Here is a 16103-nt window from a genome sequence, read left to right as displayed (position 1 = left end):
CTGATATCCAAGTATACAAACCTAACCAAAAAAGTGTTACATTTTGTTAACCTCAAATCCATTTTTATTAATAGGTACAAAATGGTTTTTATGCCATTCACGGGTGTGGATCATCATTTCCAATGTGTTACATTTGGTGCGGGTTTGATATCAACCGAGTCCATTGAATCTTATGTGTGGTTGCCTAAGGCTTTCTTGAAGGCACACTGTACTCAACCAACTCTCATGCTGAGTGATCAAGACCCATCCATGCTTCAAGCTGTTCCTATGGTCTTTACCGAATCACGCCACCGTCTATGCATGTGGCATATAATGAAAAAACTACCCTCCAAGGTTAGGTTAAATTGTTAGCCTTTAACATGTGTTATTCAACATCACAGACATATGTGTTTTTAAACTGTTTAATCTAACATGTGTTAGTAACTCTTAAATTTACCAGATCTCTGCGGACGTTCTTGATAACACTGATGTTCGGTCCTGCATTCACCGGTTGGTTTGGAATGTTTATATCAAACCAGAAACGTTTGAGTCCCGCTGGAATGACCTCCTAGAAACATTTGGCCTACAAGACCACACTTGGTTGAACGACATGTAAAACATCAAACATCTTTGGGTACCGGCCTACTTCAGGTAACTGCCAATGTGTTGCTTGATGAAGACCACTTCACGATGCGAAAGCTCTAACGCTGCCTTCAAGGTCAACTCAACAAGCGCAAACACCCTTGTACAATTTATGATGTGCTTTGAAAATAGGGTAGACAGCCAACGCTGTCGGCAACGTGTATCGGAGTACAAAACCTCATCCACGGTGTTCAAGGGCAATACTGATTTAGCGATAGAACAGCACGCGTTCGCCATTTACACAAACGCTGTTTTCGCGCAAGTTCAAAAGGAGATAATTAAAGGGAAGTTTTTATGCTACATCACAAACCAAACCGAGTCCAGCAATACCACTCTTTTGATAGACGTCACTCATTTGGACAAAAGGAACAACATCACAAACGTCTATCAGGTAACACATGTTAGGCAAGTTCATTATTACCCCTCCACTAACATACCTTAGATCTAAAGGCCTTTTTTTGCTCCTTCTGTTCCTCAGGTTACATATAACACTGTAGACCACTCCGCCAGTTGCTCATGCAGGAATTTCACACGTATCGGATATCTGTGTCGCCATGTCTTTTGCGTCTATCGATTGAAAAATGTTGCAAAGATACCACCCCAATACATAAACGATAGGTGGAGCCGAGATGCCCTCCCAAAAGAGGTTTTTTCACTTTCCAGCCGATACGGAGTCAACCCACACGCACCGTCCGTTATGCGGAATGAAATCCTCGACCTCGTTACTGAATGCGTTGATGTGGCCAGAACCGACGAGGATTCGTTGTCAAAATTGGTTGCCCAACTTCGGGATTTCAAGATCAATGTGCTTTCCAAGCAACCATTGGGTACAATTCAAAATGAAACAAACGAGTGTGAAATGGAAGAAATAGTTGGGCAACCAATCAACATTCCAGTCGAAGTTGCTAATCCAGATGTTGTACGCAATAAGGGATGTGGTACACATACTCGCATTTCCGGACCCGGTGAGAAGGCAAAGGCAAAACCACCAAAACGTCCAAAGCAGCTTCGTTTATGCAAGCGTTGTGGTCTGTATGTCGACGACCATGACTCACGCAACTGCGTTAAGGTGGCCGCAATGAAAGCAGCAAAGGCAGTTGCTGAACAACAAAGGCAGACCGCCCCTGGTGCCTCCACCTCTGATTAAAATCTTTATTGTCGTTTTACTAGTACTATGTAATGGGAGACTCTCTTCATTTTGACCTTCTTACACACATGTAACAGTCTTTTAACATCCTCCTGCTCTTTTCTGTTATGTGTGTAAGAAGGTGGAACTATTTTGATCCCATGTATCATTTCTAGTCTTGTAAAAACTTTATGGCCTTTCGGCACTTTTGTGTTTGTAGCCCAACTTTTGTGGACCTCTGTTTGCTATTAACGGGCTTATCTTATTATTATATGCATGGATAATTTTGTTTTTCGGTTTATATTTTACAACAGCATAAAAAAAAAGATGCTTAACACATGTTAGCCCCCGTACCTGGGGTTTTTTTTAACTGTAAAGGATCAACACAAAAGGTGTTAACCCCACACCAATACCTTATATATAAAGACACATCATGTTATAGAATTAAACTCCACAACTAGCCAACTTAACCACACATTCTACTAATAGGTTACAACCGCAACTAAAACAATGGATCGACTACCGAGCCGTCACATCAACCCATCCCCAAAAAAAAAACCATAATAAAAGAACAAGAAAACGACGTTAGTATATCGTCTACAAACATAGGGTCAACAGGTTAACACAACTATAACCACTTACCACATCCTAACTAGCCCCTTCTTATCCTCCATCTCTATGAAGCTTTTCATCATGGTGTGGCAACATCCTCATCATGAAAGTACAGAGGAGATGGGCTACACTCACTCTCCCATGGGTCATGGTAACACACCAGGACCTGATTGTTTCGGGTGAGTATGGACACAACGGGCAACCACATAATTCATGGTCTGGATCCGTCAGCAACCTAACCAACTCATCTGGTAGCCCCTTTAAAATTTCAGCTTCTGGTAAAACGTGCTCCGTACGGCGCGTAGCTTCTTGTGAAACACCAGCTACATCAGCTACATTGTTTGTTTCGCTTTCTGAAGCATTATCACCACCCGGGCCTCCAGTTTTCACGTCTTGGCGCTTCTTGTGAAACACTTTTCTTTCGTAGCACACCCCGTACCGACCCTCACATGCTTCCTTCCCCTTTTGCTTCAACTTCTCCATGCCTGGTGGTGTAGCCGTGACCTTATTTTTATAAGGGTCCATAACATTAGCACAGTTTGGAACCACTCAAAGTTTTTGGTTTACTGAAGTAGTTAAGTATTACAGAATATGACTTGGTTCTTTATTACACTACTTATAGAGGTATATCATGGATACATTTAATATACTTGCTGTGACTTGACTTTGATGTGACCATAAGGGGCAAAAAAGCAATGGTTCCTTTTCTAATAAAGTTGTTTTCTAGCCACCAACCCCTATGTTAGTAGACTTCTGCCACCTACTTTCCTCAACTTCCAATAATCCTACTACATTTTAAGAACAGTGGCCCCCTTGAAAACAGGAAGCAACATTTTTTCATTTTCTTAAATGTTACACTTACCAATATATAATTTAAAACAGCCTCATTTAAAACATCATCAACTACATCAATAACATTCTAGCACATCCAAGAATACATCAATATTCTTCAGAGTATAAAATTACCAAGTTAATAAACATCAGATTTCACATAGATAGTCTATCCCCAAAAGACCTGGTACATGCCACACCCAAAAAACACCTATCCCACAATAAGTTTAAAGCAACATCCCCAAAACAAAGTACATGACACACCCAAAACAAAGCTGGCACAGTTAACGCCACACCTATCCTAAAGTAATTACCATTCACCCCCTAACACACGTTACTCTACTCGGCAATCCTGCTTGATTTTAGGCAGCAGCACATTCACCTCCGAACATAAGATGTGCGCAGCATACCTCTTTCTCAACTTCCGCACCTCCGCCATCTTCCTCGCCCCACTCATGCTGAACCCACAATTAAAACTTTTGTTTTTCCCCATGTAGCACTCCGTGTGTCGCATCAAGAAGATCCCACAATCAGTTGTGTTTGTTGTGGTCGCCCAACTAACCGGCATACGCTGGATGTTGCAGTAGTCTATGTCATCGGCTCGTGGATTCCCAACCTCTCGAAGGTATTGCACAAACATATCTTTCTGCATATACATATACAAGCCATGCTCAATAAAAAAACACATCTTCAATATTATCACACTTACGGTTCAACATGGGTCATTTTAATAACTTACAAACTTATACGGTGTGTCCTTGTGTAGGTAGTACACACTATCTTCTATCACCTGACCTTGTCTGGCTTTGTCATTATCAACAACATAAATTCCGGGGTCCCGTAACTCAAACACTAGCAAGTAAAAATGTTTGTGCTCCAAGATCGGGAAGAAAACAATGTCGTGATTTCTAAAGTCAGGAACTTTTTCAGCGCTGTTAACCGCACCTTTTATTCCAACCCGAAACTTGTGCATCCGCGCCTCGACTCCACCTTCCTCAGTTGTTAACATCCACAGAAACTTTGAGCACAAAAGAGAAATTAATAAGGACAAGCACTCGCCACACCGTAATGTCTATATACAAAACACTCACCACAACTTTAGTACCAAAGAATTGCCTACTGTAAGCCTCCCTTGATTTCTGTTTCTCTTGGAAGTTTAGCACCTCCGCCCAACAGTCGATAATACCATCCGACACCTCATTGCCAACGTTTAAACTCTTGAACATAGCCCGAGACGCTTCTACATGGGCAGGGCTTCGAAACAGCAACTCCCTGGTTTCATATGTACAGATTAAAAATTAAATTGCATATCTTAACACATGTTACTGTTATTTAACTCATTTTTTAACAGTCTCCCCCTACTTACACAGCCATGTGTATCGGGCTATCTACATCATCAACTGACGACGTTCCCTGTTCCTTCCTGCGGCAAAAATAAAAAAATAACCAATTAACTAGATCCATTTGCTTCATGGTTTACACCCCTATTATACAACAATAAACCCCGTTGTAGTTCTACTTACATGTTTGCCTCCATTGCCCGCTCCCTACATGAATGCCCATTTAGCAAGTGCGTTGGGCATTCATCAGCGTATATGTAATCCCACAGATTTGCCTCCTTCTTAGTGATTGGCTGACCCATGTCAACAGACCTTATATAGTAAGGTGATCTATTTGGTTCCGCTGCCACTTTCTCTCTAAAAGGGAGCTTCCTTTTTTGGGCACCCAATTCAGCTAACATACGTACACGGTGTGCAAGCGACATATTGTCCTCCACCTCATTCACATCACCACCAAATAATTCCAGCCCAGCTTGCCCCTTGTGGATTGCAATTGCGGGGTCATATGAGCTAACTGGTTCTACCATTATAACCATACTCAAGTTTGTGGTAGTGTCCATATCACCTAAACACGTATAAAATAAATAATTCACGCTACTCTGTAACGAATATAACACTTTCACAGTTTTGAATATAGTAAAGCTTACCGGAACGCTCGGGCGCTGTTTCTGTCCCAGCCATCTCATCCACCTTCGCTCTTGTGCAACCTGCATGTTAGATGCAAATAAGTATATTTTAAATGACTCCCACTAACCCAACAATCCTATTTATTTTAATGCTCTACGTACCGGTTTTCTGTGACTCGTCAAATTCACCACCAATTTGTGTCATTCCAAGACTCCAATTAGGCCCATCGAAACTACGTTCATCAATAAACGTATCACCTCCGCCCACTGTTCATATGATTAACACATGTTAACTCACTAAATGTTCCTAATAGGGAAGTACTTAACACATGTTATAGCATGAAAATCTTTACCGTTATTATCCGGCTGCCACTCCTCTTCCGCCGCTTTCCCTTTACCATCCACGTCCTCAGCTTTATCGAAAGCATCTCCTTCCACAGAGCCAACCACCACGCCAACACACTCTTCCTTATTTACTACAGTTGAATCTAGTACGTCATGCTCAATCTTACTATTTTCAGCTGCATAAAACATTCTTATCACATCTCATGCACAAGTTAGTATCAGAAGCTACATAAATAATTACCGTTACAATCACGGTGACACTTCTCAACAGCCCCTCTTGCCTTTGCCATCCAAAACCACCTGTTCATCCTTATCAATAACATCACCTTCCACAGAGGCAAACACGACGCCACCACATTCTTCTTTACTTGCATCAGTTGCATCCCCAACTTCATTCTCAGTCTTACTATTTGAAGCTGCATAAACATTCTCGAATAAATTAGACATGGCTAAACATGGTGCCTCTAGAGTTTTTACGACCCTACAAATAAAATGGTTTCTGAAGATTACCTTCATTGTCATTCCCTTCAACCTGTTCACTAACCTTAACTTCCATCTCAGCAATTTTGGCTACCTCTTCATCACAGATAAACCGTGCTTCGTAAATCTTATCCTTTTTTGCCTCATTCGCTTCTGAATCGGTGATCTGCTGATCACCGTCCTTGGCATCCACATTATTGTAAGGGGGAGGTACATCTCCCGCTGCCTCCACTCTATATGCATCTTTACTAACAAACTGCATGTCTGACCCACCGTCAACTGTCAAAGCATCATGATACATGTTAAAACAGAATAAACTAATAAAGCACACTATATAAAACAGACCATCTGAAATGGTACGGGGAACTACCATGTACACCCTCCACCGCTGCTGCTTTAATACGCAGTATCGCACGCATTAAACCCAACGGCTTATAGACTTCTTCAACACCACTTTTATCCCCGCTTCCTTGTCCTTTAATATGTTCGGCCCCACCCATACTACAGTCACCTCCACTTAAATTACCAGCATCATGAACAATCTTATCACCTTTGACGCCTTCATTTGCTTTGTCCCCAACTTCACTACACCCAAGTTTACTTTCTTCGGGTTGCTTCTCAGTCTTGTTGAACCCTATAACATCACATTAATATTAAATGGGTTCAGACACGTACGCATATTAGAAGGTAATAAACTTTATCGAGCAACAAACTACGCGTCACCATCAATGTGTACTTATGTTTTTCTTCGTAGGTTGCATTATATACACTTAACTGAAAATGTACAATGAAACTGGTAACACATGTAACAGTTTACCTGTTTCGTTACCACCATCCGTTTTTGGCCCATCAAGCTTTATATTTGTCTTCCGGCTTTTTGGGGTCACACAGCCTACTTCTTTTTCAGGAGCATCCTTTAAGTTCTTCATTCGAGGAGATCTCCTCACCCGCAACGACATACCACCATCTTGCAGCGTTCCGGCACACTCTTTTCCATCATCAGGTACGCTTGATTCCCCCTCAACATCAGCTGCAACCACAATAGATGTTAAACTATACGATCGTTATCACATTAACATGTGTTACCCTAAACATTTCAGTCCCGTACCTATATTACAGGACATAAACTTTTCTCGAGCAATAAACGTACACTTAAAATGTTAATACATGTAACAATTTACCTGTTTCTTTACCACCATCCGTGTTTGGTCCACCAAACTTTATATTTGTCTTACGCCTTTTGGGGTCACATAGCCTTCTTCTTTCTCACGAACATCCTTTAACTTCCCCAGTCGAGCAGATCTTCTCACCTGTACCGACTTTCCACCATCTTCCATCGTTTCAGCATACTCTTTTCCACCATCATCTACGCGTGATTGGCCCGCAACATCAGCTGCAACCACAACATATGTCAATCAATACAGCTGGCAACAGATTAACATGTGTTACAGTGTTCATTTCAGAAAGATAATCAATACAACAGGTATCACATTAACATGTGTTAGAGTGTACATTTTAGTAAGATAATCATCGCACCTTCCCGGGCATCAAAGTCTATGGCTGAAGATCCTACTTCTTTCAATCTACTTTTACTGATCCTTTTGTTATGCCGATTAAGTGACTTCCTGTACAAGCTAGCTATTGGCGAACCATCTGAAAAATCATCATCCACACCATTCCCTACGAAATCGTTGCACATCAGTAAATGCGTGCCACATTAATAAACTCAATAATACAAAGAATAACAGTGACTAACCAGCGTTCTCTCCCTCGTTAATGTGAATACTTTCATCATTTTTCAAATCTTCCAACACCTCATTGATACGGTGCGACGATAAATCTACCGCTTTATCGTGATCTTTACTTTCATAGCCTTTCTGTTCAAACATACTTTCATACATTGCCTTCAACGTTTGTACTTCCTCGTCGTCAGGGCTCTCCACACACAGAGATTCTAACATACCCTCTATTTTGATTTTGTTCTTGTTTGTCACATTAATTAGCTGTCGTACCATCAACAACCTCTCTTGTTGCAAAATTATTTTCAACAGTTTCATACCAAGATTATATACTAATTGTAAAAAACACATGTTAGGGCATATAACTATACCTCCTTACTTGCCCAGTGTTCCACGTTATAGTTACTTGGAAGTGTTAATCCTTTAAACCGTCCCAGACCAAACCCACCAGCAAGTATTTCAAGCCTTTCTCTCTCTCGCAATCTCTTCAAGTTCCAGAAAGCCAAAGGACACACCGCCTTGTCTACCTTCATCCCTGTGCACTCAATGCTATCAACGTACAACAGCTACAACAAACAGCGATCGGTTCAGTTCGAAAACAAGCCAGTATATTAACACATGTTAATTCAACCAAATAAATAAATTTCACTTAGTATCAGAATCGTGAGAGGCCCAACGAAGATGCTTTGTTGGTCAAGCCGATCCCATGTATCTTTGCAAGTTTTCAACTTATCTACCACCGGGTCACACCAGTCTACCTTTGCAAAATCCATTTCGTCATCTAGATACTCTAAGATTTCTTCCCGTAAACAACTTTGTTTATGACAGTCAACCAGCACTACCCCAAAACACATTACAAAATCCATACGGAAATCAAAACTGTCTTCGCCATCGGACTCATTTATCATTTTCACTATCTTTGTTGGAGGCACCATTACACCCGGGTATCTCGCCCTCCAATCCGCAATGGCATCAACCAGGATGGGCAGCTTATCAATCGAACTAATCTTTTGTCCACCAGTCGGAATTCCTAATAACTGATGTATCACTTTCCTGTTTACCTTGATATTACCAGCAGGCGTACATATCACCATCTTATCGGGATTAAAATTGTTGACAACAAAATAACCTAACTTAGCCGGTAACCCATCAACGCTGAAAGTAAGCAAACGACCAAAGCCCATTTCCCTGACCGCCTTACGTTGTTGGTCTGTCAATGCCCGTACACACTTATAAAACTGTAGTGGTGCAGATCTTGTCCTTATTCCCGGAAATTCATCCTTCTTTGCTCGCTTACGGGCTTTCGGAACTTTTGCCTGTTTGTTACCAACTTCCTTTTGCTTCCCTGCTTCACCTTTCACAGTGTCCTCTGAATCCTTCTTCTTCCTTGTCCTTAACGGTCTCCCGCTTGATGTAACTGTCACATCTGCCCTACGTACTGAAATAATGTTTCATACGCAACCACAACAACCCAATAAATTAGTCTACTTTACAACCATTTATGACAAATCTTTCTAACACAAACGGTACCATTTCATTTTTAACATCAAACAATTTAAAGTGCCTAAAAATTAACTAACCACGGTTTCTTTGCATTCCATTGCCAGAATTATCATCCGCGCTGTTTTTTTTCCCTGCCAATTAACACATGTTAGGCAAACTTCAAAGTCAGCCCAATTAACACATGTTAATCAAAGCCAATAATATTTAACTAACCACGTTTTCTTTTATTTCCACAGCCAGAACTATCCCCGGCAATGCTTTTCTTCCCTACCGTTTAACACATGTTACTCAGGTTAAACTTGATACGCAAATACCAACTATTGTAACCAAAGGCACTTACCCTTGTGATTTTTGGTATGTCCCCCTTTGCTTTCCACATAACCTTCATTACGCCCTGATAAATTAGTAACGAAAACGATTACTCCAACAAGAAATGATACAAATTATGCACAATATTACTGGTTAACCTTTACCGGTTTTCCGTCATTTCTGAGGGCTTGGTGACCCACTATCGTTATCATCATACACTGCAACGCAGCCAACAAAAGTCTGTTATGAACAGTTACTAACCCAACACACTATACATATATACATCACCTTCAACTATGTTCAAGGTTCATACACACATCAATTCTAACCTAACTCCCTTTGGGTCGGACCAAAGACAGATTGTTGATTGGAAGGTCCTGCCTTGGATTCGTCGGAGATAATCACAACGCTACGGCTTTCAGACCTTTTCCGCCCTAATATAGGTCTCGAAGTCCTATATATATAAAACAAAACAAAATCAGTTGCCATTTTTGGGGGAAATCGATTGAACAAAACCTCCTTTTACATGACCGATTACAAGAACTAACCTTTTAATTGACCTCTTAATCTTCCTTAATCGTTTCAGTTTAACCGACGACGACAAGATTATGAACGATTTCCTCATTCTCCAAGATCGACACTATCGGCTCCGGTATTAGGGTTAGAGAAGTACGTATCGATGTTTTTTGATGAGAGAGAAACATGAACAGGGAGTAATGAGTATCTTGTGGGGAAGATAAAGAAGAAGAAAATTTGAATTGCTTTGAAGTTCTTGATTGCATGGCAGGGATTTTGTTTTCCAATGTTCATTTTCCACTTCCGAAAATGCCCTTCAGTTGTACTAATGGCAGTTAATTGGTTTCTTTTTAATATAATTCATACCAAAATTATCATAGCCATTGATCAAGCTTGATGAAAGGTAATCAATGGTTGACAATGGGTTTGCATAGTTTTCTTAAAAAGATAGAGTTTCTTATATAGCCAAGCCATATATATATATATATATATATATATATATATATATATATATATATATATATATATATATATATATATATATATATATATATATATTCTAGAGTGAACACTAATGTATTTGCGAACTGGGTGAACAAATCCTGGCCATTGATCTACACACGTGTATGGCCAAGATCTCATCATCAAATCGTAAGATACACTAGTGTATTTCAACATCAAATCCTGACCATTTATCTACACACGTGTATGGCCAGGATTAGTTCATCAGTTCGCAAGCTACACTAGTGTTCACTCTTGAACCTAATCATATATATATATATATATATATATATATATATATATATATATATATATGGGTTAAGTTATTCTACAAAAACTCCTAATTGTAAAAAGTGTAAGAAGGATTTATAGAGTGACAAGTGTCCAATAACCTAAAACCTAAACCCACTACACCACAACACAAAGCCTAAATACCCACCCCCACCCTACCCCACCACCATTGGCGAAGCTTTGAAGGGGCCGGGAGGGGCGCCCGACCCCCCGAACTTTTCGCTCAGTTGTTTTATACATGTAGTTTTCGTATAAAAATGTTTGGGTATATATGTTTTTAACCCCCCGGTTCTATAGAAATATTTGGGTATATATGTTTTCGACCCCCCGGTCGAACATGTCAAGCTTCGCCACTGCCCACCACCACCAAAAAACCTAAACCCCCCCACCAAAAAACCTAAACCCCCCACCAAAAAACCTAACCATATATATATATAAAGATTTATTATTATATTGTACTGATTAATAATTAAAACTTTCACTATTCTCACACCCCTATATCATATTTACACATTTTTTTTAAATGATAAGGTATTTTATTCAACAAATCACCAATATACACATGAAACCATCCCGCAAGCAGCTAGGTGGAATACAACATTGCCAAAATATTTTGTCACATCTTATTTACATATCCTTTTATATACTCTCTCTATATAGATCTATATATGTATAAAGAGATATAAAAGCGAGATGTGTGAATATTAGGCCGTGGGGTATGGGGCGGGAGTTTGGGCGTGGGTTGGGAGAAAACGCCCAAGTCATCACCCCGGGTGGGCTTGGGTTGTGGCGTGGCCCCTTGGGGCTTGGCTTTCAAGCCGGGCGTGGGGCGGTATGGCGAAGCGAGCTGGCTTATTCTAATTGGATCACCCGCCACGTCAGGCGGTTGTTTTAAAATTTTGAATTTTAAAATTCAAACTGGTCCCCCCCATCCCCCCATCTTCTATAACTGCCACCCGGGTCTCCCAAAGGCCCTATATATTGCAACCCCAACCCCACTGGTCCCCCATCCCACGAACCAAAACCCCACCGGCTACACCCACTGTCTTGAACCCGCTACCCCGCTGGTCCCCCCATCCCACGAACCCAACACCACTATGGCATCCTGGACCCGTCAAGAAGAAATGGCACTCGTAACTAGCGTCGTCGACGCTATGAAGGGGCGTCCACCGGGCCAAACAAAATATTGGGCGGAAGCATTCGCGGCCTACCGACATAACGTCGGTAACGACCGCCACAACCTCAACGCGTGCCAACATAAATGGCGCGAGCTACGGCCCAAGCTCGAGCGTTTCAAGGCTTACTACGAAGCGGTTCCAGGTGGCGAGTTAAGCTACGAGGACCGGGTGGCGGTGGCGAACATAGAGTTTCGAGGCAAGGAAAACAAGGCGTTCGACAAGATCGACCTTTTTGAAATTTTTTTAACGCTCTAGGTTTTTTTATTTTGTAATTTTTAGAAATTATGTAATTTTTAGGATTATGTAATTTTTAAAATTTTAATGAAGTTGTAGGTTTTTTTTATAAATGTTGTGTGATTTTTTATAAATTTTTTGTATATATTTTTTTTAAACATTTATGCCATGCGGTGCACCTAACCCAAGCCCAACTCACGCCCCGTCATACCCCGCAGACACGTAACCTAGCAATGGGCTGGCTCCATTTACACATGTCACCAAATACCCAACCCAAGCCCCACCATACCCACGTTCTTTAACTCCCAATAGAAGATATTAATGAATATCTGAAAAAGTAATTTAAACAATTTATTATTATATTATAGTGATTAATAAAATATGCGTTGCATAAAACAAGACTCCTATTAAATTTGAAAGTAAAAAATATTTTAATAGTGCCTGACATATGAAACATTTGAGGTCAGAGATAGTATGTGTGGATTCGACCACACTCTGACATTCCACGCGCCGGCTCACCCCTTCCATGCCCTCACCTTCCCCAATGCCCTCCACCTGTCCTCGCCTTCAAAAAAAGAGGGTTTCAAAATTAACATTTTATGCTCAAATTTTTCTTTTTAAGGCAAACTTCATTCCACCAAACCAAACACAGCAAGGCGTTATCAATAGGGTGGGTGGTAGTATATCGATAAATCCAAAACTTTTAAACACTTTAAAAAAACGTATGTCTTGAATTAAAAGTCCTACAGACGATAAAGATTAAAATAAATTTGTCGTTCAAAAAAAAACTAACAAGGCACGATACAAAAAAGAAACAAACAAAGCATACAACGACAAGAGAGATTGGTTCCGGTACAAACCATATTTATCCTACAAACCGTAATAACAGATCCTAGCACTTAAAAAAATTAAATTAACACATCCTAAAACAATACATACGTAAAAGTAGCACTTTTGAATTATATTAGCACATAAAAATTAATCAAGATAATTGATTTTAGCACATATCTGAAATGATATCAGCACTTATGAGCACATTGAAAACATAAGGAAGATTCGAATAAAAAAATAATTGCTTGATAGCATAATTATAAGGAATTCAAGATAATTGATATTATTTAGGTTATTATTTTACCATTTCTCTATAATTGGTTGGATGTCATGACACTTTTTAAATGGTTCATACAGTTTGTATATAAAATGTGGTTTGTATTTGATCATATCTAGGAAAGCATATTAGAAACTAAATGTTCTCCAGTGGCGCTCCTCTATCGAAATCGACCTGGCACGATTCTTAATCCAAAGGTAACCAAGAGTTTGGACTTCCTTAATAACCCCCAACCTAGATGGATTCTTGTAGTTGAAATACATCATTTCGAGCTCTCTAAATTGCCCAACATGTAACAAGCATAATCGAGTAAAACAAGCGTTTATTCACTTTATTACCAGCAAGAGAGTTGTGGAAAGATATGATATCACAGACTGAAAAGAAGATGACAGGTGGGAGATGACACTAAGTGACGATACTCGCCCAGTCTTCGTGAGTGAACCTATAGCCTGTGAACACATGGTCAACACTTTCGACAACTTCATTGCTAAAGCAACACGTATCCGGATCAATGAAGACCTGTCTCCTACCCAGCGCTTCTTTTGTTGGGATTCTATCTAGGCTAGCCATCCACCCAAACACATTAACTTTAAAAGGTAACTAAGCATCCCACTGAAACTTGAAGAACGAGTCAAAGTGTCTATTTTTCTAGCATTTTGCGAATCGAATAAACTGTGAATACCCCATTTTTCTTAGCATCCCAACGTCATAGGTCCGCCCTATTTGAGAGAGCACAATCCTTATGGACTATGTCACTACATTTGGTTAACTGTTCAACATCAATTCGAGACCTGGGAACTCGCCTCCAGCCCCACACCAGATTTAAACCCGCATATACCCATTTCACCTGATTCGCCACACATACATTTTTATCTAATTCAAGATTAAAGAGCTCAAGGAATAAGATTTTCAGAAGGGCAGTCCCAATCTAGAAATCGCACCAGAACCTTACCTTTTTTCCATCTCACAACACCCCTTCAATCAAACTTTCCGGGTTTACATTTTGCTCTTTCAAGCTGCCATTAACCTTCGCAATCTGTTACCAAGTCCAAGAAGCCGCAGCCTTAACCGGAATTAGCGAGTTGTCACAGGATAACGTTGTTCCATAATTAAGAGTATTGCACCTTGAACCTCCAATGTCGTTAACTAGGAGACTTAAGTTGAATTCTCTTAGACAAGTAAGGCCAAGCCCACTTTGCTTTCTAGGTTTAACAACCTCTTCCTAACACACCCAATTTATACTATTCTTATCCTCTTTCCCGCCCACAAGAACTTCCTCCTCAACCCATCCAATTTATGAATTAGCCTAACAAGAGCTTGTTATAGAGAAAAGAAGTGAATCCAAAGACTCTCGAAACCAGATTTTAAGCGGGTCACCTTCCCTCCAATTGATAAGACCGAAACCTTCCAAAGGGAGAGTCTATTTCCCACTAGATCGATGACCGGTTTCCGACTCTTATAAAGGTTCATGTTTGCCCCAATAGTCAAGCCAAGATAAGTAAACGGGGTTTTGAATCTTACATTGAACTTTTGTCGCCATCCTTATGACCTCATTCTCATCCACACCTATGCCACAAATAGAGGATTTTTTTATAGTTGATTTTGAGCCCTGACACCAAATAGAATGCTTTAAGAAACCGAGCAAGATTATCCACATTAGAGTTCACACATTCGCATATCACAAGCACGTCACCTGCATACATGAAGAGAAACAAGGTCGAACCCCCGTTAGGAAGTTTGAGGCCCTTGAAGATTCCTAAGTCACATTCTAGATTCATAAAACAAGTGTAGGCTTCCATGGAGAGGATAAACAGGAAAGGGGATAGGGGTCACTTTGCTAAACCCCCCGTTGACATTGGAATTCAAAGTTTGGGGATCCGTTGACAAGAACCAACGACCTAGTCGAAGCAAGAATGCCCAGCACCATTTCCTCCACAAATTCGAAAAACCCATTTGCCCCATAACCGAGTCAATTAACCCCCAATTTAAGGTGTCATAGTGATGTAGCGCGTGATACGAAAACGAAGATTGAACACGTTGATTCTAAGAATACCCGTGTAGTTCTTCCCCAACCCCCAAGATTCCACCCAAAGGGCACGGAATTTGAAGAAAGTCAAACAATTATTTTATAAAACTCAAAACTCTCCCCCAATACAAATTACATGAGAACTTATATAGAGTTTTTATGATCAACTCAATGGACATGAATTAAAACAAAACTTAGTGAACACTAAATGTGGATTTATTTCATTACATAATTGAGTCGACACTTGATATTCCCGCATCATTCTCTCCACCTTTGGAAAAACTCGACCTCGAGTTTTGTCCCAGGCTAAAGCCACCTGGATCGAAAGGAACATCAATCCGATTCTTTTCGATTATTATCAAGGCCCGCCCAAGTAGTTCTACTTCACGGGTTATCTCATTTGACTCTGAACCTGTACCACCTGGGTCGAACGGAGCATAGGACCATTTCTTGTTCACTATTGTCTTGACCCTCTCAATTAATATAGTTCCAACTAAATAACCATATAGTCGTAAACCATGGACCTCATTGTATTTTTTTACAAAATACCCATCAAGTTTAATAACTTTTACTTCATTTTGATCAATATGAGGGGCATCTTTTGACGACATAGCTTCTCCAACCTCCACAATCTGGCCATCAACCAAATTTTCAAATAGAACCTCGTACCAGATTTTTACAGCATGAGAATTTTGTATACTATGGTTTTCATCATCC

The 16103-nt window shown here is 40.3% G+C and overlaps 1 protein-coding gene across 1 annotated transcript; it reads left to right on the top strand.

Annotated features, from left to right (window-relative positions):
* The first annotated feature begins 640 nt into the window (after nt 1–640).
* LOC110887896 (protein FAR1-RELATED SEQUENCE 5-like) lies at nt 641–1768 on the top strand. The gene is made up of 2 exons (XM_022135456.2): nt 641–1012; nt 1100–1768. The coding sequence occupies exons 1-2, from the start codon at nt 641–643 to the stop codon at nt 1766–1768; spliced, it is 1041 nt and encodes a 346-aa protein (XP_021991148.2).
* The last annotated feature ends 14335 nt before the right edge of the window (nt 1769–16103 follow it).

The sequence above is a fragment of the Helianthus annuus genome, chromosome 9, assembly GCF_002127325.2.
Source record: "Helianthus annuus cultivar XRQ/B chromosome 9, HanXRQr2.0-SUNRISE, whole genome shotgun sequence".
Taxonomy (NCBI): Eukaryota; Viridiplantae; Streptophyta; class Magnoliopsida; order Asterales; family Asteraceae; genus Helianthus; species Helianthus annuus.
Note: the sequence above shows the minus strand (reverse complement) of the source record. Positions and strands in the feature narration are given on the sequence as shown.

Excerpts from the sequence above, each read along its gene's own strand:
- LOC110887896 (XM_022135456.2), top strand. The coding sequence starts at position 641 with ATGTGTTGCTTGATGAAGACCACTTCACGATGCGAAAGCTCTAACGCT. Across the intron at positions 1,013-1,099 it reads ACATCACAAACGTCTATCAG|GTTACATATAACACTGTAGA; the intron begins GTAACACATGTT and ends TCTGTTCCTCAG.